Here is a 27,943-nt window from a genome sequence, read left to right as displayed (position 1 = left end):
GGTTACAACTTACTCAACTCCAGCTGTGTGCTGTCCGTACACCACTGGTTTTATTAACTGTGCGGCTGAATAATTAATAGTCAAACTGATTAGTGTCTGTGTAATCACATCAAGGCATATGACGTGACCGCCTGTGTCATTAGGTCTGATGTTACCATTAGTCTCTCAGCGTAAGTGCAATTAGGCCATATGGAGAAGAGAAGGGGAGCTCATCTTTCATGAAAACACAGTTGCCCCTCAGAGTTTTGGTATTTCAGAAGTGTCGATCACATTTTGGGGTCATGAAAACAGTCTGGTATGAGAATCCACTGTGTGAAAGTCTCCATCCAAGTGTGAGTGATAATGAACAAGGCAGCAGTGTATTGCCAGAGAGTTGTTTCTTTGTCCAATGCAGACTGAGCCCCTGCTCTAATCTGGGTTATCTGGCTGTAATCAGCTTAGCCCACTGCTACTCTCACTGCTGCGGCTGGGTGGGCACATTCTGAAGCTGTAGTCGGCCATTCATACACACACCTGTTGGAGTGTCTCGGGAGTAGAATAGACCAGCAGGGAAGTTCACCTTGCAGACAGAAGAGCTTGGAGGACAGCAACATTTTATTGGGGAGTCCTGTCTGAACTGTGGCCATGGCTGAACATCAGGAGGTGGCTTCATCTGAGGGGACACCTGCTGCTGACATGTACCCCAGAAAGATACTGGAGTATATGGAAGGATTCCTCATCTCCAAGGTAACATACACTCGTAGTGCATACACACTAACCGCGAAGCCCTCTTTTTTTTCAGGGGTGTAATAATTTTAATGTGTTACGTGTCAAAATTTATTTTAATGTGTTACGTGTCAAAATTTATTTTAATGTGTTAAAAACAAATTTAAGGGTTATATTAAAAGCTTATTCATTTATTAAAAAATCAGTAATTAAGTATAGAATTTTTTTAAAATATGTATTGTGAGGGATGGGAGTGTGTAATGTGTGTGTGTGTGAGGTGGTGGTTGGAGGCTGGTTGGAAGAAAAAGACTGGGAACCACTGATGTAAGCGATGCAGGAAGTGCGAAATATTAGCGATGTCCACCACTACATCAACAAAATACCTTAGTTGTGCTCTATAGGTCAGGCTAACATGACAGTTTAATGGCTCTTTACAATAAACCCTTATTGTGAATGATGGTAACCCACAGGACAGAGCATAACGAAGCATGAAGCGCCACAGCAAATGAGCTACAAAGCACACATGTTGACACACACACTGTTGAAGTAACTTTGAAGCATAATAATAGTGCCGTCCTAATGTAAATACATAGTGACTTATGTGACCGTAACTTCATTGATCAGATCATTTAACTCGAGGAGATTAACTGGTGCTGCATACAGAGCTCTGCATTCTAGTCTGCTCTGGTACATGAATGAACTCTACTCTGTTTCACTCTGCTGTATTTTTCTGTGCTCAGTTTCCTCTCTCTGTGTCTCTGACCCAGACGGTTTTCTCCTCCTGTGAGCTGGGTGTGTTTGATGTGTTGCTGGCTGCAGAACGCCCCCTGTCAGCGGAGGAGATCAGTCAGGCAGTCGGAGCCAGCCTGGATGGCACACAGAGGCTGCTGGCTGCCTGCGCCGGCCTGCAGCTCCTCAACACACACCAGGACAACGGAAGAGGTCTGCACACACACATACAAATGATTTTATAACTCATTAATAGTCTAACTTGAGTAGTAGTACTTGTTTACAACAGTGTCACAATGTAAATGTAGGATTGAAAAGCAGTTATTAGTAGTGTTCTTTAATTACCAAAATTTTGTTTTAATTTTTGCCCATTTTGTCATATCACCAGACATTCATTTCTGCACCACCTACATGCGCACCTCCCCGTCTGTCTCTGTCTCCCACATAGACATAAAAGGTCAGACTCAGTCTCAACACCTGCAGTGATTCATTCCCAGTCACCTCTTCCTCTGTCACTCCTCCTCCACCTCTCCCACCACCTGTTTCAGTGCTGTACAGTAACACAGAGCAGGCCAGTGTCTACCTGACCCGCTCCAGTCCTGTATCCCTCTACCAGTCCATCCAGTACAGCTCCAGAACCATTTACCTCTGCTGGCACTACCTGACCGATGCTGTCAGGTCAGTATACACATCTCTGTCTTTGCCTTTTCCCAGTATCCATAGAGATGATGTCAGAGTAAAGCTGCAACTACCCCCCCCCCCCAAGTCATGCTATGCGTTTAGGTCACTACAGTGGACCCTAGTGCATCCTGCCATACACTGCCACCCACTGGCCAGGTGTTGTCAGTGCAACAGGAATCTCTCAAAACCAAGATGGCCGACAGAATGCAAGAAATGTTGTGCCCCTCAAGAATATCTTGCCAAACCCTCTATAATAGGAGACCTTGGCAGGTAAATAAAATCTGGAAAAATCAAGTAACATCCAAGGAATAATACAGTTGTTAAATTTTACAATATTGATTATATGTTGTGAAGAAAGTCCACTATACTGGGCATCATGCATCGCTGGCTATATTTCAACTACAATTAATAGTATTACTGCAACTTTATTGTTGTTGAAAATACCTTATCTGCAGTGACTTTTTTGTGTGTAATGTAATGTACAGTTTTTGTAACAGAAACAATATTTTGACAAGGTGACAGGTACACAATATAGTACACATAGTAATAATTAATAATTTGATTAATAATTTAATAATTTTTTAAATATTTTTTCATGCCTAAAGAGGAATAAAAACACTTACAAAAAAATCTTGACTGAGGTTGCAATAATTAATTCATTAAAGGGTCAACTGACTAATCAGTTGATTAATGGATTGCAGCTCTACATCAGACATTAAGATATCTGAACAATTTGTGTCTATCACCCAAATCTTGGTTATTAATAGATATTTACCAGTTAATAGCTGGAGTATTCTTAAAAAGGAAGCTGTTTTTCTCCATATTGCTATTTTCTTTTGTAAAACTTCAGCTAATTACACTGATGTGATTTAATTGATTTAAATTTTTAGATTTTATTCCCACTGTGGAGTAAATTGCCGTTGCTCCCTCGTGTTGGTTGTGATTGGCCATATGGTTTGTGCTGAGATATTAAGGTACTATACCTTTAACATGACCTGCAAGAATTTAAGATTAGTTTAAGTTTGTTTTGTTTAAGAACATGTACCAAAATATAATGGATGCAACAAGTTCTGAGTACCAAATGTTGAAGACAATGCTATGGTAAATGATGCACAAGTAAAACGTTATTCAATAAGACGAGTGAGCAAAGTAAAACGACACACAGGTGGGCTGTTAGGGGCTGTAAGAGCTGCAGGTTTGATCTGTAGCCTGAGGATTTGGATTCCAGTCCCCCTTCATGTTTGAACAGTGTCTCAAGATGGATTTTAGTCTCATTGTTATGTCTGAGGGAGGAGAGCCAGCAGCTCTCAGGCAGCGTGACTGGATTCACTGTGGCTAACGAGTCAAGTCTATCTGTGAGAAACACTGACAACAGATAGAAGCAATGATGATTATCAAAAGGAAAAAGGCACCTTGATTTATATGACTAATTCTATAGCGTGGGCGTGTGCAACAGAAACACATGAATTTACCTGAAATAGACAGAACACAATCGTGAGATCCCACATTTTGCACACTTACATAGCAAATGTGTGTGTGAAAAATCATCCTCTAAAAAGTCACATACCCAAAACTGAAAGCATGTGGTCGTCAAATATGAATATATCTGCCTTTGCCTTGTAGAGAGGGAAGAAACCAGTATGAAAAGGCTTTTGGAGTCAGCTCGAACGACCTGTTTCAAGCTCTCTACAGGTGAGAAGCTACACACACACACACACACACCAACAGATGAAACACACGTCCTTGCTCATTAACATTCCACCCCTGTCTCTCATCTTAAGCCTGTCTGTCACTCTCTTCCCCCTTAAAGGAACGACTCGTGGGATTTATTAGGAGGCGGGGGATGTGTGAGGGAGAGAGGGTATGGGCAGTGATGTGAGGAAGCTTGGAGCAGAGAGAGTGAGAGAGAATATATCTGCCATTGTCCTTGAGGTCTCGTGTGTTTGTGGTATCTGGTGCCCAGAGTTTTAACGCTTCACCGATCTGCTGGTCAGCACTTTTCAGGGGTCACACGCTCAAAGTTTCACACTTTGTTCGCTAATAGGTTTTGATCGGCCTGCCTGAGGCACTGTACTGTAGAAACGCTGCCACTCCCACAGCAACAGAGACCATCAAAACTGCAACACAGTGGAATCACTTGCTAAAACATCCTTCCTTCTTGTCCTCTTCATCATGGCATGATTTGCACAAGCTCTGTGCTTTGATGGGAGGGGAAAACAGATGTTACAATGCACATTTCAATTATTATTTTACATCTGAACCATAAAATGAAATGTACCAACACCAATGTGCAGATGTATGAATTAGCTACAATACACACACCAATTCAGAGGAAGCAGAACATAATTTGACACATTTTTTGGCATGTGAATGCATTTCTTTGTATTTTTATATATCATGCAGTTTATGTTTTGTATGTTGCTGGTTGTTCAGGCTTGTGCATTAGCTGAATTATCTCTCTATTTGCCATTTTTCATTCATTTTTGTGCTCGTATCCTTTTGAATAGCAGCTGATAATCACACAAAAGAAGCCTCATTAAAAAAAGATGCATGCAAAATGGGAATATTCAAAATATGAACCATGCACACATAATGTAATACACCCTTGTGCCGACGAATTTGCAATTCAGCTTTAATTGATTGAAAATGAAAATACCCTGCAAGAAAAATTCCAACACCTGCGCACAATTGATTTGATGCGTAGTAGCAGTTGTTTGTCCCCGCTGATTTCCCCCGTGAATACTGTGGGTAAATTAGCAAGGGGAAACAACCACTGAAGTCCTTCACTGCGTTCTTAGAGCACTGTAGCAGGAGCAGGATGATTCCAAGCTGGCTGGATGACTCAGACTCCTGTTTACTCATCGCCATTTAACCAGCCGTGTACTGCACCTGAATAATTTACAGCCAAGTCCCGTCTACAGCTTGAGTTCTCCTACTCGAGAAAGAAGAAAAGATTTGGAGTGAATACTGGCAAGAGAACGTGAATTTAGAGGGCTTTTGAGATTTCAAAAATATACAAGCCATTGCATAGGAAGAACTTTAACAGATGAGTACTTATTATTTTGTCCAATGTAGGAGGATGTTGCTTATGGTATGCTTATGTCATGTGAAAAATGTAGTCCATTGATTGATTTAATAACATGATATTAAAGGGGCAACTCACCCCCAAATCAAAAATACATATTTTTCATATTACCTGAAGTGTTATTTATCGGTCTAGATTGTTTTGGTGTGAGTTGCTGAGTGTTGGAGATATCAGCTGTAAAGATGTCTGCCTTCTTTCCAATGTAACAGAACTGGATGGTGCTCGGCCTGTCATGCTCATAGCACCAAAAAAATGTTAAAAAACTTAACAGCAATGTCTGTTTCCAGAAACCCTGATGTCTTTATTCAAAATAATCCACAGACTAAACCATCGAACTACACCTGCCAACAATACTGCGCAGAAGGAAGAGTGCATCTACTCATGGACGAGAGGCTGGTGCTCGTGACAGCATAAGATGTAAACAATAATGGCATCCTCCTGGGCTGAACAGTAATGTTAGCTAGCTAAGTGGCACTAGGAGAGCTAGCTGTAGATGCAAACTCCCATCTGTGCAGTGATACAGTTGGGAGGTGTATTTCGGTAGAAAGAAATATTTCCTACATGAAACTGGTCACACCAAGGTCTGTGGATAATGCTGAGTAATCAGGTCATGTTTTCTGGAAAGAGACATTGCTGTTGAGTGTTTCGAATAGGGCTTGACTCAGAGTTACGTCAAACAGACTATTCAATACAAATATCCAATGATTTTTTTTTCTCCATATAAAATTTTAAAGTTTAAACAGCACTTAGCAGAACGAAAGCGGCATTCATGTAATATAGCAAATAAGCTAACTGCACTAATGAAGGATTGGAAATGTGCAACAACAATTTTGGCTGACACTAGATAACAAACAAAAGCCAGAGACTGTGTCGTATTAAGTTGCTGTTAGCTGTAAATTCACCAATTCCAAGCAGAAAAAAGTAAATAATGTTATCTCGGAGCCTTATGGTGGAATGTTTCTCCTGCTATGTGCCTTTGCATCACGTCTGCAGCTGTCTGTACCAAAAAGCGGCGCAAAAAAATCAAGAGCGTTTAACCTGCAGCAAAATCTGGGGACCAAAACATCCTCAAAAGTACACTGTACAGCATGCTGACTAGCAAAAAAATAAAATGAATTTTAAAAAAGGCTGCTTAATTTGAAGCAATCTCAGTCGACTGAGGGGTCTCCGACTTTCAAGGGGCAGCCCTCGTTTCAAGCTAGCTACTGGTGTTAGGTGAGCTAGCAGTAGTTGCACGCTTCCTTCTGCAGAGTGATTCGGTTGGCGAATGTAGTATGGTAGGAAACAAAATAGTTTCTACATGAAACTGCTGACAGCAAGGTTTGTGGATTATCTAGAGTAACTAGGTCATAATTTTTGTAACGAGACATTGCTGTTGAGGCTTTCAGATGTCTTTCAGCCGAGTGCCATCTCGTTCCAATATATTCGAGAGAAGGCAGACATCTGTACGGCCGATATCTCCAACACTCGGCAACTCGCACCAAACAATCTAGATTGATAAATGGCACTACATGTAAGAGGAAAAATATACTTTTGATTTTGGGGTTAACTATCCCTTTAAATAATGTTTTTACAATATACTGTGCAAAAACAAGTACAATGCATATGTTTATTCATTGTCTGGGATACAACGAGTACAGACACTTGTGATTGGATCCTTTATGTTTACATGTTTGAATGCTGGTCATGAAACCTGCATTATCCTAATGCTGTACATCAAAATGTAGAAATTTAAGCCACAATAATTAGATTAGAATATCTTGCTTTGGCACCCTCCTGTGGTAGCATCAAAGAAAAAATTGTGAATGAGACAAGGACACTGAGATGAATGGACGGAAAGGACACATTAATTGCACCAGTTTTCAACGGGACTGTCGATTTATTTATTTAATACAAATAAATAGAAAACAATTTGTAATCAAGATTTAATACATTTGTTTTCGTTCTCTATGATGTTACGTGAAGTGTCTCGGGAGCTGTGAGTAGCTTCTCTGTTATGGCGGGACAACAGTGCCCCGTCAACAACACAGTTAGAAATCAAACAAATAATTTATTATGTAATGACCTCCATTTTGGTAGAAGTGACAGCATGACACAAGTCAAAGTGGATCATAGCTTCAATGATACTTGTCAGTCTTTTCTTCTATTATTGTTGATAATAATGGAGAAGCTAAAGCATAGAGACAGCTGTAAAACACACAGCAGTGATCAGGCAGCCATGAGCCAGAACTCAGTCGGTACAGATATGACAGAGACCTGCGGGGATGTTGAGGAACACACAGCATGTCTGTGCAGAGAGCAGACGAATCACAAACCACGTTATAATGATGTATGTAAGGACAGAGATAAACCAGGCCGAGCGACTTTCCCTCAATACAACAGGAGGCAGGATGAGAGCCTGTGCATGCAAATGAACTCAATCAGGGACAAAAAGGGCTGCAGATGTTATCGTTGGGGGGCATTCGATAACTTACGTCCAGAAATGTTCTCAAATTAAAGCTGACAGTCTGCTGTTTGGCCTCACAGTCATTTCATCTTTTCACATCCGATGTAATCAGAGTCTGAGGCCGCAACAATGAGTCACTTTCAAAGTTCCTCTGGAGGTCACCGTGTCATCCGAAGTTGGATCAGATGGCTGATCACTTTGCTGCAGTGAAGTTTGGACAAGTAGAAATCTAGTGTTACAGAACAGAGGATACTAAGTGTGTGTGTGTGTGTGTGTGTGTGTGTGTGTGTGTGTGTGTGTGAAGCCCCATAGCAAGGCAGAGTGCTGGTTGATGAGGTGGAGATTCCTCAGAGCAGCAGCAGTCACCACAGGCTCTTCTATTCTGTTGCACCCTGTCTCTCTAACACACACACTGTGTCGCCACAGGGAGGAACTTTGTAGATGAGGAGAGGCACTGTGTGAGTGTGTGTATGTGTGTGTGTGTTTGACTGTTTATTGTGGACACAGAGCGAGTAGAACCTTAGTTGACAGCTTACAGAAAATGATATAGAAAGTTCTGCCTCAATAAATGGAGGAGAGGCTGTACCGAGATGACTAACTGAATGGTGTGTGTGTGTGTGTGTGTGTGTGTGTGTGTGTGTGTGTGTGTGTGTGTGTGTGTGTGTGTGTGTATAGGTCTGACGAGGAGATGGTAAAGTTTATGCAGTTAATGAACTCCATTTGGAACATCTGTGGTAAAGACGTGGTCACGGCCTTCGACCTTTCGCCTTTCAAGATCATCTGCGACCTTGGAGGTGAGTCTGTGCTTGTGCGTATGTGTGTGTGTGCATTTATCCAGTCACCATGTCAAATTTCCATAAGGTTGTGGGTTCATAGTCATTAACATTCAAAATTGTTGCCTTCATGTGTTAACTAAGAGACAGCTGGCTCAGCCACACACATATTAATACTGTACAGTGTGTGCGCACAAAAATGCACGACACACGCAGTCAACTGTGACCTTTATTATACCCCTACCCCCCCAGCCTCTCTGAGTTAATGGCTCTTAGTAAATCAGTCAACCTTCTGAACACATACAAACCTCAAAGTCACCTCCAGCTTGAGTTTCCTTGTCAGAGATGTATTGTTCCACTGTTGGAAAGTGCTAACATGGCTGTGCATCTGTTTAGAAAAGAAGTAAAAATTTTCCTTCAGAGCTCAATAATAAATACAGTGTACAAACACATGAGGTTAATACTAGTTTTTCTTTAAACAAATGGTAAACATCAGTCCATCAGTATCAACTGCTGTTATGTGAATTAAAGGGACAGTTCTCTGCAGTAGAGATGTCAGCCTTCTCTCCCATATAACGGAACTAGATGGCACCCAGCTTGTGGTGCACAAAGAGCCCAAAAAAAAAACCTCAACTCAGAGCAGAAAACGCCCCACGTCATCTCTTTTTTCATCATCTTTTTACCCATTGTCCAATTGGATGATTTGAGAGGTGGGCCTTCTGTGGTAGTCATGACAACAAGTTTACAGTTGGTAAACAATGGAGGAGAAACTGGTAGTAGCCGTTGCTGGATACCCAGAGCTATACAGCCTGACGATAGACAGCAGGTTGTCAAACTGCCCCCTAGTCATCCTTAAAATATGCCTGGAAACGGCCATCATCGAGGTGAAGCTCCTGGACCAACTGGTGGTACTCCCTGTGATCCACCCTCTTTTTTAGGGTCTCATGTGCCCACACAGATCTCTGTTTCCCTGCGCCCAACAAACTATTTACTTACAGCCTCTCACCCTCAACCAGAGCTACAGCAAGTACCCTCTGCCTGTCCATTTTAGGAGCTAGACACAAATTACTGTCAACTAACTAAAATAAATAGATAAACGGCAGACTGATTACAGAGGAGGGTTAGAATCAGGAGGTGAGTCCGCGGTTGCCTGGCAACAATTAAAAGGCACAGCAAGCGTTTTTTTTTTTCATCAGTGACATTCAATAAAAAAAAGGCAGTGTGGTGCGCCTCATATATTTCAATCAGCAAAATGCTTTCTGTGTCATCAGGGGCTAATAGAAACATCTCTTTTCAGAAATCATGACCTGCTTACTGAAGATAATCCACAGACCTTGTTGTGAGCAGTTTCATGTAGGGACTATTTTCTTTCTACCAAACTACACCCACCTACTACTGCACAGAAGGAAGTGTGCATCTACTCATGGATGAGAGGCTTGTGCTTGTGACACTGTGAGAAGTAAACATTAATGCATCCTCCTCGGCTGAGCTGTAAGGATAACTAGCTTAGCGGCGCTAGATGAGCTAGCAGTAGATGCATGCTTCCCTCTGCGTGGTGATACAGTTGCCGGTTGTTTGGTAGTAAGAAAATAGTTCCTACATGAAACTGCTCACAACAAGGTCTGTGGATTATCTTGAGTAACCCGCACATGATTTCTGGAAAGAGACATTGCTGTTGAGTTTTTAAAATGTATCTTTTTTAGAAGCACCTCAAGCCGAGTGCCATCTAGTTCCATTATATTTGGAAGGCAGACATCTCTACAGCTGTTAATCTCCAACACTCGCCAACTCACACCAGAATAATCTAGACTGATGAACAGCACTACAGGTAAGAGGAAAAACATGTATTATTGATTTGGGGGTGAACTGTCCCTTGTTGTGAGTCTCAATGCTCATTAAGTGAGTCTGACTTTTAACCCACCACCCACTCAATGTGAGATCACCTGCTACTGTATGTAGAGCTGTCAATGCACCTTAATAATTAAGATGTCTGGGTTTTGTGGAGCTTTTTGTCACATCATGCGATCATATAAATGTTATTTCAGGGGCCTGACTAGCCTAAAGAGAAAATCATTTACAGGAAAATCATTTGTTGACTGGTCAGACTTCTGTGTTGTTTTAACCCCAGATCATGTCTCCAGTGTAATAATGCATCTCTTTTGTTTATTTGGGGCTTCCTTTCACAAAAACGCACTCTGAATGGATAAAATTAAAAAGGTCAGTGCTGCAAAATCTGAAATTCATCAACTCTCAGGCTTTGCCACTGACTTTTCTTCTTTTTGCAGATAATAATTTGATTACCAATTGTGATGGCCTAGGAATTATCATTGGCCATAGTTAACATGTAACATGTATGACCATTTAATATTTTATATTCATTTGAAAGCTGAGGCAGAAGGTTTTCAATAAAAACACCTGAGCTGTTGTGCTCCTCTACTCTGAGAAGTGTTCATGGAGAGTTGGAGGCAACAGAGCATGTTAACCTGCCAAGACCAAGTGAAGTATCCAGCCATGTCTTTCACAACAGTGTTTTTATTTCACCCTTCTTTCTACCACGTAATGTCTGTAATACATGATTTTATAGTTTGACAACCAGAAGAAAGTCTTTTGTCTATAAATCTTCATTAATGTGGCCATGGCCCTTGTGTGTTTTAATAATTGGTTAATGGGAATTTGCATAGCCTGATCCTGACGTTATTGTCCTATCACCAGATTTTTCTCAAGCATACGAGAAATATGCACATGCCAATAAATAAGAAGAAAAAACATGTGACTCCAATCTGCGGCACACAAATGCAGCTTCCCTCCAATGTTCAGCAGAAGAATCCTGGTTGAACTGAACAGCTGTGAATGTCAAATGTATGAATGTGGAGTAGGATGTTGCAGCCCAGTCAGTCTTCTTTGAATACATCACGGTAAAAAAAAAAGACAGCTTCATTGACTGATCCCCTCTGTCTGTTCCTCTCCTTCCAATTGGATTTATTTATAAAGTGCCTTTGAACAGAAGATGTCTTACAAAATGGTTTACACAGAGAGCAAAGGGCACGAGGATAAAAAAAAAAGAGAGAGAGAGAGAAACCAGAGAGACTGAACAAACACGACACGAACTCCACAATGTGAGTTCAAAGAAAAGCAGAATAACAAGACAGGATCAAAAAGAAAAATGGAAAAAAGTAAAAATGAATCTTGCGTTGTCACATGAGTTTTCATCTCTTGCTGGAAACGTCATGGTATGAATAATGGGGGGGGGTGTTGCCAGTTCTTTTTCATTTTGTCTCTGAACTGAGAGCTGAACATTGTCTCCACTCATGCACTCCTCCATCAGTCAGAAATAGTAGAAGATGGATAATAATGTAGCAGTAATGAGATAGGAATAATGACATTTATAAGAATAAATGTTTAGTCCGTGCCTCTGTTCACATACAAGACCATACTCAGTGTTAATCACACTTAAATGACCCAGCACATTACCCATAAAAGCACCCAGAGTCCCCACTGTGTTAAATCAGGTTAGAGGTTGAGATACAAGCATTGTCCAGACACTCTAATGTCTGAATGTCCATTAGTTTAACATTTAAATGTGTAGGAGTGCCTCAATATTTATCAAGAAAAGGAAATCCAAGAAATAATTGCAGTTGCATGTAAAGAGCTATTTTCCCTTCACAGCAACATTTGGGCTCAGTCAGGCGAAAAAAAGGCAAGCGGCTCATTGTACCAAAACACTCTGACACCCGTGGGTAGCCACCTTCTGTGTGTGACACCTCAGCTGACCACACAGGGGAGCTGTGAAGCTTCTAAAAGTACCATCTCATACACACACACACACACACACTCGAAGACACAGACATACACATCCAGGGCGCTCTTCCTCCTGTCTTTTTCTTCGCTTTCCCCTGTGACTTTCTCAGCATGAGGTTCGTGTGTTCATGTTTATGCATTAGGGTGCATCACCAGAAGGAGTGTGCATGTGGACAGCAGGAGTGACTGCAGTGTCCCATTAAGACTTTGTCTCTCACACAGCATCTGTTGTGTCTGCACACACCTGCTGCTCAGGTGCCCTGCCTGTCTCTCTCTGTCTCTCTCTGTCTGTCCGTCCTACTTTCTGCCAACTTGCTGACTTTGATCTAAATCACAGCCCACATTCAAAGTCTTCATCATTTCTGTGATGAAAGTGGTTTGTTCTGTGCTGGCCGATCGTGGGAACTAGCTTTATTTTAATGTGACATTTAACATGAATTTCAATGCTATGTTTTGTCTAAAAATAAATAATCAACGTAAAGGTTACTGCAACTTTAAGGAAATATATTCATGGTTTGGAAGTAAAACATTTCTCGATTTAAACAACTGTCTGCTTCATGTTGCTGCGTGTAACAATCACAGTAGAGTAGTAGTAGTAGTAGTAGAGAGAAGCATTCACATGTCTTATATTAGAAAAACTCATGATACCACAATGAGAGAATATTGCAAACGTATTTACTCAAACTTTAATCACAGTTAGAGTAAACAAGCACTGGAAATGCACTCAAGTATTGGAAACACTGATAGTATAGAATATAAGTGTATAAATAGCTAGAAAGAACAGATAGAAGAGTGTCTTTATTAAAATATTAACACCTTAATATGTGAAGTTCAAGGGGTCAGACCATTCTGTTGCAATGATTAGCAATCGCTAGCAATATAGCAATGATTATTTGTATGTGTATGTAAAATCGTAATCTTCGGAGTATCTTGAACTATAGCAGCCAGTAATAACTATCTATCTGTCTGTCTTGTCTGTCTATCCATCTAACATACACTCACTAGCCACTTTATTAGGTACACTTTGCTAGTACCAGGTTGGACCCCCTTTTGCCTTCAAAACTGCCTTAATTCTTGGTGGCATAGATTCAACAAGCTGCTGGGGACATTCCTCAGAGATTTTGGTCCATATTAACATGATAGCATCACACAGTTGCTGCAGATTTGTTGGCTGCACATCCCAAAGGTGCTCAATTGGATNCACGGTCAGCAACAATACTCAGGTCGGCTGTGGTGTTTAAACCATGCTCAGTTGGTACTAAGGGGCCCAAAGTGTGCCAAGAAAATATCCCCCACACCATTACACCCCCACCAGAAGCCTGAAACGTTGATACAAGGCTGGATGGATCCATGCTTTCATGTTTACACCAAATTCTGACCCTACCATCTGAATGTTGCAGCAGATGTAGAGACTCATCAGACCAGGCAACGTTTTTCCAATCTTCTATTGTCCAGTTTTGGTGAGCCTGTGTGAACAACCTTGGTTGTAACAAGTAGTTATTTGAGTTACTGTTGCCTTTCCATCATCTTGAACCAGTCTGGCCATTCTCCTCTGACCTCTGGCATCAACAAGGCATTTCGGCCCAAAAAACTGCTTCTCACTGGATTTTTCTGTTTGTCGGACCATCCTCTGTAAACCCTAGAGATGGTTGTGTGTGAAAATCCCAGTAGATCAGCAGTTTCTGAAATACTCAGACCAGCCCATCTGGCACCAACAACCATGCCACGTTCAAAGTCACTTAAATCACCTTTCTTCCCTATTCTGATGCTCGGTTTGAACTTCAGCAGGTTGCCCTCCACCTGTTCCCATACCTCCCTCTCCTTCCCATCTTCCCATCCTCAAAAGTGGCTTACACATACTTTGACAGACAGGGACGGTAATAGACAGACCGATGGTCAGACCGACAGACGGACAGATAGACAGATGGATAAACAGAAAGACAGATAAAGAAAAAAAAAAAAAGACATATGGACAGGGAAGTGAAGAGTCAGGCAGATGGGCCAAAAGATGTATGGAGACGGATGTAAAGAAAATGCATGTGGGGGCAGATAACTAAAATGACAGAGGAGACACAGGGTTCCTGCTAAAAATTTTGAAGTCTCAAGCCCAAGTCCAGATAACCCTGATTACATCTTGTGAAACTTGACAAATCTCCTCCAGAGCCACAGAAATATATCAGTGTTTTTCACAGGCGGAGGAATATTCTCCATTGTAAGTCAACTGATCTTAATGTTTAAGTCAGTGGAGTTTCCCCTCAGTGGTTCCTCCACACAGTGGAATAAGTTAACTAGAGATGCAGGCACCAGTATCTCATTCCTGACATATTACAGATGGAGAGCCCACATAACCAGTACTCGATGAAATGGTCACACATATGTGGAAATAACTGTATATTGGATAACATACAGATAAAGTAAACGAAAAAAAGACACAAGACTTAACACAAACACAACAATATACTGCAAATATAACAGACTGTAAAAATCCCAAATGCCCATCAAAGGACTCCATTAACAAACTGAGGCAGCCAGGTTAGCTTGGGGTCTTGTACAGCGTGTTGTGTTTGCTTTCCTCCTCTTCACTGCTCTTTGATTCTTCTCCTCTGCTAACCCCTGTTTGATGTGAGAGCCAAAGAGTATCTGTCTGTCTGTGTGTATGTGTTTGTGTTTGTGAGAAAGAGAGTAACTCTTGTAAAAATACAGACTGATACAGTAGCAGCAGGTTATATTGGAAGGAAGGCACCACCGGGCTTGACTGTTTGCCCTGCACACACACACACACACACACACACACACACACACACACACACACACACACACACTGAGGTCTGTTTGGCTTTGTAGGTTTGTCAAAGTGAGATCCTTTGATCCTGTATTCCACCTCACTGCCTTTCCATCACTCTGCCCCATTCATACATTCTTCATCTATCTCAATCTGTCTCACACACTTCCTCTCTCACCCTCTCTGTTTTAAATTCAGTTTGCTTAGTGAAGCCCAAATGCTGATAATAGAGTAGTGCAGGGATGACGTATTTTTGTAGGCCAAGTTAGCATCGCCCTGATTCCCTCCACAAAAAGCCAGGGGGATTATTCCATTGAATTTTGCAGAAAATAAACTCTGTGGCAAACTAAAGTTTATTACACTTAGGCCTACATGTTCTGTTCAGCAAGATCATCTTCACACATTTACACCACTTTTAACATTTTTGAAGTGTAAATGCTAGAAATGAAATACACCACCGTCACATGCCTACATTGACACCACCACATCCAGGCTGCACAGCCATGTTAGGCGTGATGATGCTTTGTAGTCTAATTTAGCCTTGTTAGCAACCGTCTTTTTTAAGACATGTAAAAGCTTAAAAATTCACGAGTGGGGTATTAACTTGTGTATTTTATGACATAGAGCAAAGCATTAAAGTCTCTTACACTTGTGTTACCACAGACCTCATTTCAGGCATCTAACCAAAAACCCATTCAAAAAACCCACTGACTTTGAGATGAGGGAACAGGAAGTGCAAAAATGCTAACTCATTTCTGGGTTTTAGGACTCAGTCCTGCAGCGCTCTATAATGCTGCCGAAGCATCAGTGTGAAAATTCCTATTTTCACATTAAGTCTTTCCTTTATTTACCCCTTTTGTATTTGTGTGTGTGCATGTGTTTGTATGCTAATTTCAATACCTTATTTTCCACTCAAATCATCAGGCCTGACCTCTGCCCTACAATGAGTGACAGTTCTCTCTATGAGAACAGTAAGCAGAACAAAACTATGAGACTTTGGCCATGATAGTGTAAGCTTTTAACACAGATATTGCACTATAAGGCCTCTACAAAGTCCCCTCTTTACGCTGCCTTTGCGTTTTTACAAAAAACCAAACAACCACAGCATAATGCCCCCCCAGTGTGTGATTTTCGACAGCATGCCGGCATCACGGAACAAAAGAGGCATGGCAGGCATGACATGTAACACAACAGCATCAGTCTCCAGTGTGATATCTAACATACACATCAGCAGCACTTTATAAACATTAACAATGGCATAACATAGCTAAAACAGTCATTTATTGTCCCTCTTAAATGATGGCTGATCTCACCCTCTGCCCGGAGGGTACAGAGCTCCTGGACTTCATTGTTTTCCAATTTGCGGACATTTTGCTGCTGTTCTTCTTCTTTGAGTTAGCTGCTAACTGCTAGCTGCTTTTTAAATCTCCCAGTGGTGGGTTGCATAAATAATATGTTGTCAAAACATCACACCTGTCATGTCCATAGTACTGGTCCTGCAGTCTCTTTTATACAGACATTGTTTTGGTGCAGCAAGTTAACTCTGTCTCCCCATTCAGTGCTTGTACAGAGCAGTGAGGAGGCACAATGGTGTGTAATTCCTACCTTGAAGGGGCAATGTAAAAAGAGCTTGTGTGGCTAAAATAAATGCTAGTGCCAACATGCTAACATGGACAATTTTTACCATCTTAGTTTTGCAAATTTTAGCATGCTAACATGTGCTAATTTACACTCAACATAAGTACAGCTGGGGCTGATGGGATGTTTTGCAGGTGTTTGATCATAAACGTATTAATGAAGAACTGGATAAAATAAAAAATTTGACTTGATGATGCCGCTGGATAGAAAGTCATGTGATCCAAAGTACTACATTTCATCCTCTGGGGATCACAACTGTCTGCACCAAGTTTTGCTACAATCAAACCAAGAAACAAAAATGTCTGCCTCATGATATGCTAGAAGTAAAGTCTCCAGGATTTATTCCCTGGGGACCACGAATGCGTGTGCCTAATTTAAAGGCAATCCCTTCAATAGTTGTTGAGATATTTCAGTTGGGATGGAAGTGCTGGAACAGACCAACATTGGCATCACTTTTCAAATGCATTCAAATGGGAATGTTCATATATAAATGCACATGAAATCAGTTTTATCCACATAAGAATCAAATCAAATTGTGTGTATTTGTGTTTGCTTTTCCTAAAATTAGATTCCTTGGTAGGATTGCTAGACAGCAAGCTCTGCTGTTTCTGTATTAAGTGTTTGCCTCTCAGTCACTCTGTATTCAGTTCAATTCAGTCTTCTTTATTGGCATGAATGTTAGATGAACCATATTCCCAAAGCCGTCACATACATCTGAATAAAAATCAAGCAAAGAAATAATCGGTACATACCTGAAAGCATTTGTTCCAGTCGCATGAGTGTGTGTGTGTGTGTGTGTGTGTGTGTGTGTGTGTGTGTGTGCGGGTGCGAGAGAGAGAGTGGTGCACTACCTTGTTAATGAAGGTTGTGTGTATTCATTCAACTAAATGTAACTCTCTCTCTTCCTCTCTCCAGGCTGCAGTGGAGCATTAGCCAAGCAGTGCACGTCAGCCTACCCAGAATGCACTGTGACGATCTTTGACCTCCCCAAGGTGGTGCATACGTCGAGGGAACACTTCGTCACTGATGCTGACCAGAGGATAAGCTTCCATGAAGGTAACTAAAAAAAAAATCCCTTGACATTTATAATCATATTCAACCAGTCAAAGTGCTTTACACACACTTGATCATGTACATGAACAGAGACAAGATAAAGTTTTGAATAAGATTGGTAAAAATGAAACTGTCAAAATGGAATTGACCCTTCCCTAAGTCTCACTATCCAACGCAGACTGGCCAATCAGTGTAGCATTGACCAACTCTGATGCACTCTAGTGCTCCATAGACTCTCATGCAGTCGTTTCAGATTTTCTTTTCATTTTCAGGCTGATTTTGAGCCAGTCGTGGTTAACGCTGTGCCTGGATGACATTTTATAATGATATTTGTTTCCCGTAAAACATCTTTTGAAGACATTTTCTTCCATTTATAATGTACTAACAAAGATGGTGAGATGTTGAGAAATTTCAGTGTAGTGTTACTCACCATTCAGTACACTATTCAGTTAATATACAATCAACTCTGATCTGAAAATAACAGCAGACAAAGACAATGTCGATGCTGTCACCGGCGTGTCTGCATGCTCCTGCTGAACAGATGCTATTGGACTGAAAATATTGTGTCAATTTATACCTCGTCTCTCCGACAAAGCAGCCAACATGGAAATAAAAAGTTCACAGCAACCTGCGATCTTGAAAACACAGAGCCAAAATCAATTCCTGCCTCTCCTGCTGCTCTCATAGCTGCAATGGTGTTGAACACAATGGCAGCTGTAACATGGAAAACACAGGAAATGAAATGTACTGTATTATGAGTGCAGACCTCTCTGCTTTATTTCATATTAATTGAAAACAGTGTTATATATCATTTAAAATATATTGCTAGGTCATATGCTTTTGACATAATGTCATTACAATGGACGTCGTCCCTTTGTATTTGAGCATGTAACACACTAATTGAATCATTGTCTTGTTACTAGAAGGCTTGTGAACAGAATTAATAATTACGTGAAATAATTAGCAGTGTCTCAGAAATTCAGTGCATTTGAATTGTGTATATGTGTGTGTGTGTGTGTGTGTGTGTGTGTGTGTTGTGTGTGTTTAGGGGACTTTTTCAAAGACCCCCTGCCAGAGGCTGACCTCTACATCCTCGCCAGAATCCTCCACGACTGGACAGACGAACGCTGCATCGAGCTACTCAGTAGAGTCTACAAAGCCTGCAAACCAGGTCTGTGTGTGTGCGTGTGTGTGTGTGTGTGTCTTTGAGTGTGAAAAGGATGAGTACTTTTTTTTCCCCCTGCTTGAAATGAGATGGCAGATTGTATCCCACAATGCAGCTGATCCCAGAAAAATCTGTCCTTGTGACTTTGATCAAAGACAGGCGCACACACACACACACACAAAGCAGCAGGCGATATCAGAAGGCAGAAAACCCTCTCATGTGTTTTTAAAATGATGTGCATCTGTGTGTGTGTACACAAGAGGAAGAAAGAAAAACAAAGGAATAAACAAAGTAGGGAAGCCTAGTTTTACTGGACAGGGAATACAACCTGTCGTAGTATGAAGCGGCTTCTCAGACAGTAGATCTTTCCAACAGCAGACATTTTGACTTGTTATAGCAGGAAAGCACATGTGTTACTAATAACATTAATGATGTCACCGTTACAGCAATTACTACAATGCAATGCATCAATTAAAGGGTACGTTCGGTGTTCAGTAGCAGTCATTTTGTCATTGTCACTTCATCCAACCATTGGCAGAAACAAAATAAAACTTACAAAAAACAAACACAATAAAAGTACTGTCAAATTACTGTTTATTTAAATGGAGTCTGGTGGGTTTGGCGATGGCAATTTCGGGGCTGTTTCGGGGCTTACTCCTCAACAGGTAGTTTTTTCACTGAAGGGATCCTTTCCATAAGTGTCAGACATTTATTTCAACAATCTGAGCCTGTCAGTGGCAAAACAAGCACTTTTAGTAAACGTACACTGATGGTGCAAACATGCCTTAGGTGGTCACATTGTTTTGAAGCTCAGTACTAGACAGATATTTAAAATTGTTCTTTCCATTAGTTGCTTAGACACAAAAACATGGGAAAATGGGGTCTAGGTATGATGTCTCATGGTATGAGTTAGACCTGTGTTTGATATGTTAGGATTCTGCAATGAAAAAGGTCTATGAGAAGCTTTACTGCCAAACTGTATGGTCATAAATGTTAACATAATTAGTACTTTTTCACAATGACAGATCAGGGCTAGGCAACGTGTAGGTCCAGAGCCGCTTGCAACTCTTTAACTCCTGTCCAGTGGCTCCCTGTGGGTTTGACAGAAAATTATATGGAAATGAATAATCATTATTTTTTTTCCATCATTTTAATTTTCATTTATTTTTGTAGGCCTGAAGTGATTCTTACATTCTTCAACTGTAAAAATGTGTAGCCTATACACTGATTTAAAAAAATGTTTTAACATTTCGTCAACTAAAATGCGTGTCATACACCTTTTTTTCTCTAAAAACAACCCTCGTGATAGCTACAGTAGTCTTGAGTCTCCCTAGCTAGGCTGGCTGTAGTCTCTATATACAGACTCTACATTCAGTGAATGTTGTAGGCTGTTTGTAGTCCGCGTGATATTGACCAATCACGTTTGAGCCGGCTGCAGTTGTTGCCAGGTTAAACGGTCCACGCGATGAACTAACGAGGCGGAACATAATTGGCGTCACTGCAAACTCTGAATTCATCGCAATGGTTCAGCATATTTACTTATATATAAACGGAAGTCGGAAACGGAAATTCGCCTCCTCTGCCCAAATCAAACCAGAATGCCAAAAAATTGGGGGTCTGTATCGCCGTCTGCTGGAAGTCAGACGCCGAATACAGCCGATGGGTTCCGAGAATGGGCTGGCTGTAAATCCAAAAAGGGAAAATCTCAGGGGAAAATAGATTATTTAATGGTGTGTGGACAAATTTGTCTGCTTTCATCAGCGGCACTACAAAGTTAAAGTACCAAATAATCAAAAATAGTCCACTGCAGAATAGCCACCTTGTGCTAAAACATATTAATGAATGCTCATTTAGATCTATTAGTAATGTTGATAGGCTAAATTCAACTTATATTTGGCTGTGTTACCTTTATTATGAGGCTCAAATATGTTTTGCAGCTCCAGACAGATTTTTCTTTTCTTATTTGGCCAAAAATGGCCCTTTTGATCGTAAAGGTTGTCGACCCCTTAACTTGATGAATAATAAAATATGATTGTTTGTCCTGTTGACTTTTTGATCATAAAAGTAAACAGCCATGTACATACTATGCATACTACTAAGCTTTGCCCGGACACTTGTTGATCAGTCAGAGAGGGGGAGAAAGAAACAAAGATAGTAAAAAGACAAAAAAAAAGAAGCAAAAGGATCAAACAAACAAAGCTGACCTTGTGGTCCGTCCTGCAGGAGGCGCTGTGTTGCTGGTGGAGGCCTTGCTCCATGAGGACGGCTCTGGCCCAGTGACAGTGCAGCTCTACTCCCTGAACATGCTGGTACAGACGGAGGGCAGAGAGAGGACAGCTGCTCAGTACGCTGTCCTGCTGGCTGCCGCCGGCTTCGCTGACATCCAGCACCGTCTCACTGGGAAGATCTACGATGCTGTACTGGGACACAAAGAGACATGAGACTGACAGATAAGGCTACTCGTGTTCAAGGACTGAAAACTCACACCGACTGGGAAAAAAAAGTGCTACTTACTACTACTGTCCCAGTTTTGGATTTCCTTTTTAAATGTCACCTTAAGTTTCTTCAAATAAAAAGTTTCTCACACTGTAGGCCTATGTGTGTATGTGAAATACCATGTTCTGTATCAAGGTAAGCTCTCCCACAATAAAAGAGCTGACGTTTTGAAAGTTTTACAACCATGAATCTGCAATAAAAACATAACTGGACAGAAAAGTGCACGGACAAATGAAAAGCAATGCTAATTATTTCAAACTGTGGTTGCTAAAAAGATACTCAATTTGTAGCAAAATGAATATATTTTTTCTGCTATGGCACCTGCTAATTGGTAAAACCAAGTACTTAGGGACAAATGGTATCTACAGCAACAGTGTGAGAAGAGTTATTGCAGCAGGGGAAGCAGTTAGTCTGTGTTTCATGAGTCATTAGAAGTATGGAGCCCATCTGGGGTCACATGGTAAAAAAAAAAAGTGTAAATCCTTGTAGTCCATGCCCTTGTGTTTTATTTTTTCTACACAGCAGTGAATGGTTACTGTACTGTGGTATAACCAACTGTCATTTATGCTAATGTAGCTCCCCGGGGATTTAAGCTGTTGTTTTTTTAAAGGTCAGTTCATAGTTTATGTGTCCGTGTATCCGTGAGGGTCTGCGAGGGTCCATACAACATAAATGTCATCATACTGCCATGTCTGTAAGGGTCTGCACCATGCAGACGTCTGCGTGCAGCCCATTTTCAGTGATCTTGCAGACTGTACGTGTAGCAAGTGCGCCGACTACGCATACTCCAATTACAAAATATAATGTCTTTTTCCACACTCCAGTCCAAAGCACTGCGGTCAAGCCAGCCCCAGCTGCCACACTGTGGTGAGGTTAGTTTCAAATTGGATATTTGACAGACATTCACGCTGGACCAAGTGGTGTATTTTTAGTTTCAGTTTCACCAATGTTGGCAGTAGGACAGTAGGACAGTAAGCTCACCTCCCAGCCCGAGGACCCACAATTGTACTATGAATGGAACCAGATGCATGTCTGAGTAACTGCAGCTGTCCGTGGAAAGTATATTTGAGCCTTAATTTTGACCATATAACTGGTGTCAACAAGGTCAAGGGGTATGGCTGTCGGTAGCTGTAATTGGTTTTATTAAAAATGTCAGATTTTAATTTTATAGTCAGTAGTTGTTTGGAAGATAAGGATAAAACTATAGAATGCAATTTCTGAAGAAACTGCAGGTGTGAATGCTCAAGCTGAATATCTGCTGCTACACTGCAATGCTTGCTTTAAATGTTGAATACATTTCATACATTCATTCATACATACCATTAATGTATGAATGCTGTGGAATATTTTAAGGTTGTCTGAAAAGCTGACGCTACACTGCAATGCTGGCTGAAGTTTGTGAGAAGAGAGTGAAGAAGTAGGAATAGTTCAAAAAGTGTGAACAGGTTCAATTAGTGTAAATGTCATTGAAAAGTTGAGGGATATTTTAAGGTTCATGAAAAGCTGATGCTATACTGCAATGCTGGCTTTAAATGTTGAATAATAACATTAATATATAAAGGATGTGGAATATTCAAAGGTTTTTTGAAAAGCTGATGCTATACTGCAATGCTGGCTGTAATGTGTAAGAATAAGGTAAAGTGAAAGGAATAGTTGAAAGGTGTCTAATTAGTATCTTGTCTTTAAATAACCCACTAACATTAAAATACCAAAAACCTGCTTAGCCATCATTTTTACCTAAACGTGTTCCAAATCTACATAATCAAGTAAGAGACTAATCCCAGCGCAGTCTGATTCTGCTGTAAATGATTAGCCACACACTGCAAAGGTCAGCCTCTATTAGATGGTGCGCCGAGTGAGCTTCCAGTCTCATCACTAAGAAGATGAACTTCCTTACATATCTGTTCTCATCACTCAATCCTAAGCTCCGTATCTGAACCCCTCGCCCCTTTACTGTTCTTAGCAGCCCAGTAAAGCTGTCTCTGTACCATGTTCTTCGTAATGATGGACGTGACTTAATAAATCTTCACAATGGCCTGGCCCATTTTTTATTTCACCCCTATCCTCTGCTGTGCGCAGAAATATTCAAAATGCAGATATCAGCCTTTTATTAAAGCTCAGGCTGTCATTGTGCTCCTCCTCTGATGTTTGAACTGATCAGCACAACACTGGCTCTCACAGAGAGACTTCCACACCAGTATTTGTGAATATAATTTAGATTCAGTTACATTAATACTAACTGTCATTTACGAGGCATCAAATGAGAATGCCAAAAGATAATTGCACAAAGTATCAGTTGTCTGACTCCTCAGCTGAAAAAGATTATTATCAGTCTTCAGACACCAATATTGTCTGCTCTGCATTCAGAGGACTGTACCGCCACTGTTCACTTCTCCGTCTCTTTTCTATACACCCACTGATTCTCACTGCCCTCTCTATGCTCTCTTTTTTTTCTCCCAGTAATTGTGAATTAATCAGACTTCAAAGTGCAACAAATTAGAATTGATGTCAAATCCTTGTGGACAGCTTTACAGAGAGTTGGCCTAATGAAGGGAAATGAAGTGCTGAGGCTGAAGACAGCTTGACCTGTGCGGAGACCACGGTAGTGCCCAGAGATGCAATGCAATATTACCAATGTCATGGTGGTGAACTTGGTGCTGGGTGTTGTTGTTTTTGAGCAATATATCTTTTTTCAAGGATAAAGCGCTTAGCGTTCAGAAAAAATAATTCCCCCTAAAGCTACATTTGGTAACTTTTATGAAAATGACCTTGTGTCGTATTTGCTGAAACTATCGCTACATTTTGAAAAAAGTGCGACTGCTTCCAATTATGGATGCACAGATTTCTGGGTTGAACATCAATATCAGCCGATACTGCCTTGTTGACTGTCACTGACCTATCGGCAAATACGATGACATTCAGCAATGGGAGTGGCTGATGTTTTTCTGTTGTACCACATCAATTTTGCGCAGGCTAAAAAGCAGTTCTCGAGATGAACGCCCATAAACTTAAATTATTGAGCAGGTGCAAGGAGAATGCAATGACTCCTTGGCAAATGGGCTCTGTGACTTTACTGTTGTCTGACGAGATGGCTAGTAGCAGCCGGCGTTCTGTTGTCCTGGGGACAATAGAAAACTTGTTTGGGATGAACAGAGACCTGTTCCTGGATGCTGTTGGGACGAAAGGACAAAGTAAACTCACTATCATCGCACCAGTGGACACACCCTATTGTTTACTTGATAATGCTTAATTGTGAACAATGAATCCGTGTTGAAATTGGCAAGAGGAGAGGTAGTCAACTTTAGCTCTAAATAGCTGGTAGCTGCAACTAACAGCTCAAAAGAGGATGTAAATACATTATACATTACATTATATTACTTTCAAGCTCTAGTCAGTAAAAATGAGTAGGCTATTGGACAAAGGTAAATTATAACATTTTCATGCTGTGTTCAAATGTAATCTCGTAAAGACGCTTTTGGCGAGAAACTTGAATAACTGCAGTTGTTTGAAGGAGAAATCTGTTGATGTTTTTACAGCAATATAAAATAGATAGAGAGGGACTTATGATGTATCATATATGGTAAAAAGGTAAACCTCCTGAGACCTGAACTTTTTTTGGTATCCATTTTTAATTTCTCCCAGCAGTAGGGATCAGTAGGACCCTATACATATAAAAAAATGAAACACTGTCAATGATAATTAAGTCCTAATGTCCTCAAACGAGTAACTCCTAATTAACATTGTCTTGTTACTGTTGTTAAAATTGGTCAAATGTTGGCATATCAAACTACAAACATTATTAATCATAAATAAACAAATTTCAACCATAAAATGTGATCAGGTTTTGGACCTTGTCCATTTTTGTGTCAGGATTGGCTGCAGACTGACTTGGCAGAGATGGCTGCCATCTTGTTTCCACATGGATTCGTGTATTGTGCTCTTACTACCACTAGATGGCACAAAAAGTGTCCACGAATGAGGACAACAGGTCTAAGTTAAAGGAGCTATATGTAAGAAATCTAAAGCAAATAGTCGTAAAATCCTCCTAATATGTCACAGAGACTAAGGAATAATGTTCATATAACATACTGATCTCACCGACAACAATAGTACAGCCAGAATATTCACATTTAAAAAACATTTTTACAGTCCGCAAAACATATGTTTATGTTTTGAATTTGTGTTNCAGCTGTATCCCGGCAGCAGCATTAGCAGTGTCCCAGTACATAGCATTAGCAGCCGGCTCCTCCTCAGCTGTATCCCGGCAGCAGCGTTAGCAGCAGAGAAGCCGGATTTGCTCGAACGGTCCGCTGGAAAACCGAAGATCAAGGACGCGGCAACACGGTCCTGCCATGGCAGCTACCCGTGGGCAAACAAATCAGTCTCCAGCGTGCCGCTGTCCAGCAACCTTGAATCTGTAGGGGAGGGGGGGGCGGACACGACTCACGACAGTATTTTGAATTTGAGTGCAGTAACCGTTTTGGCCACATTCTTACATACAGCGCCTTTAAAGCTACTCTTACCTTTCTCTCATTTCACACAGCACTTAGAAAAAATTTGAACATCCACAACTCCCGCCTCCCTCCAAAGTCCCATCCCCCTCCTCCTGCAACTCCACCTCCCTCCAAAGGCCTACTCACCCCTCCTCCATTACGTCCTCATTACGTCTATGATAGATATAGGCGTTGGCAAGGTAACGTTAGATACATGTAAGAGGAGAGTGAGTGTGATGTTACAACCAAGACAGTCAAACGCAACCCCAGAGTTTTAAAACTCAACCGGTTATGTTATGCGAGCAGTTACATCAGTTGGAGTCCTCCACGTGGGGAAGACAGACAGGACTACAATGATTGGTCGGAGTTTTCTTGGAACCATATGAGAATGGTATAATTATGAGTTTTTATCTCTGGTGGAGTTCACTTACATTTTAGTGTGCCATCAGTTTATTAATAGCATTTTAACCTAAACAAAGAAAAAGCATAAAATTTCCAGAAAGGTAAGTGTCGCATTAAGTAGAATGAAGTATAAGATCAAGTAAACCCAAAATGTGATGTCCTCATATGAGGACACAGGGTCTCAGGAGGATAAGACAATAAGCAGTTATTGTACAATTGAATTTTAGTTTATTCAAAGGTAATGTAATAACTTTAAAACTGTTATTTTTTGATACTGTAGATATCTTGGTTTCACTGGCACAGAAGGGGGAATAAATAACAAAAGCAAAATAAACAACAATGTAAAACATTGGTATTGGTATCCACCAAAAATGTCAAAATGGTGCATCCATAGTTCTAAAGGCATTTGCTGTATTGACTGACTGCAGCACGGCAGAAACAACTAATCAGAGCCAGTCTCTCTGGCAGCTGTCAATTATGTCATGTTAACTACAGTGAAACTGTCATAAACATTCTCATTTTACAGCTAAACAATACACTAAAATATGCTTGTGAAAAAATCTTAAGTGAGACATAGGCAATGCAGTATTAGAATCTTGATTCATATTTGAGCAGCACTTACTAGTTTGACAGTTTGACTGCGGTTCACAAGCAGTGACATGCACTGTGTTAGAGACTGCTCGGCTCTGATTGGTTGTTTTCATTCACATGCAGTAAGGCTATTAGAAATTCTACAAGCAAATGGAGTAGGCAGAGGAGTATAATTTTTTTTCACATATTATCTGTCTCGTTTAGTGCTGTGTGAATATAGTGACAGTTTCAGCAAATATGAAAAGTTATATTTAAAAAAGTTACCTACTGTAGCTTTTAATATGAGGTTGAATTTGAATTAATCCAAATCTGCAATCATCCATCTAACCTAATTTAACTCTCCTGTAATTACTAATCCTCCCCTCACACTTAAACCAGATTAGATTAAATTTAAAAAAGAAAAAGTTAACTTTCTCTGAATAAAAGTATCCCACTGCTTTGTATTGTTAAGTAAAAGGAAATTAAAGCTGTTGGATTTTTTTTTTAATCATCAAAGGGAAAAACATGTTTTCTTTGTGAATAAAAGAAAAGCAGCTTACGACATGAAAGTAAAAAGAGTATATAAAAAGCCATGTGAAGATTTACAGCAGGGAGTGTCATTTGAAACTATTCAGTGAGTGGAGCTGCTTGTCAGTCAGGAAACAACAATTCAGTTGCATTCAAAAAAACTTTGCCGATTTCTTTCCCCTGACTGCTGAAATTCTGCACGAGTATCTCTTCAAGTGCCCCCCCCCCCCCGCGCTTTTCGTCAATGATTTAGACTGGGGTCAATGTTTTCCACTTCAGCAGAGAGAGGTGCATACATTTCTCCTCTCTGCTTTTCAGTTCCATTTACTGCTCCATCTCATGAGGCTATTATTGTGCCGGCCTCAGGTTCAACCTGAGTGGGTTTTATAGATGGTTCTAGAAAGTTGGTGCTATAAAAATAGGGGACTGTGATGGAGACGAGAGTAGATAGGTGAGCTGAGGACGTCCAGGCACTTCTACTCTCCCGACCATGGACATGTGACCTAAGTCCAACTGGAGAAACACAGAATCCCAAAATAATACAAGGACAGGGGCGTGTTCTCGTAGCCTGGTGGATTATGATGCATGTCATGTAACGG

At 40.7% G+C, this 27,943-nt stretch overlaps 1 protein-coding gene across 1 annotated transcript; it reads left to right on the top strand.

Moving 5' to 3' along the window:
* The first annotated feature begins 267 nt into the window (after positions 1 to 267).
* Positions 268 to 21,580, top strand: asmt (acetylserotonin O-methyltransferase). Its single transcript, XM_050048819.1, has 8 exons — positions 268 to 726; positions 1,473 to 1,647; positions 1,983 to 2,112; positions 3,739 to 3,807; positions 8,322 to 8,440; positions 17,553 to 17,693; positions 18,739 to 18,861; positions 21,079 to 21,580. Exons 1-8 carry the CDS (start codon positions 625 to 627, stop codon positions 21,294 to 21,296), a joined length of 1,077 nt encoding a protein of 358 aa, XP_049904776.1. The 5' UTR covers positions 268 to 624; the 3' UTR covers positions 21,297 to 21,580.
* The last annotated feature ends 6,363 nt before the right edge of the window (positions 21,581 to 27,943 follow it).

Source organism: Epinephelus moara, chromosome 7, assembly GCF_006386435.1.
Source record: "Epinephelus moara isolate mb chromosome 7, YSFRI_EMoa_1.0, whole genome shotgun sequence".
Lineage (NCBI taxonomy): Eukaryota > Metazoa > Chordata > Actinopteri > Perciformes > Serranidae > Epinephelus > Epinephelus moara.
Note: the sequence above shows the minus strand (reverse complement) of the source record. Positions and strands in the feature narration are given on the sequence as shown.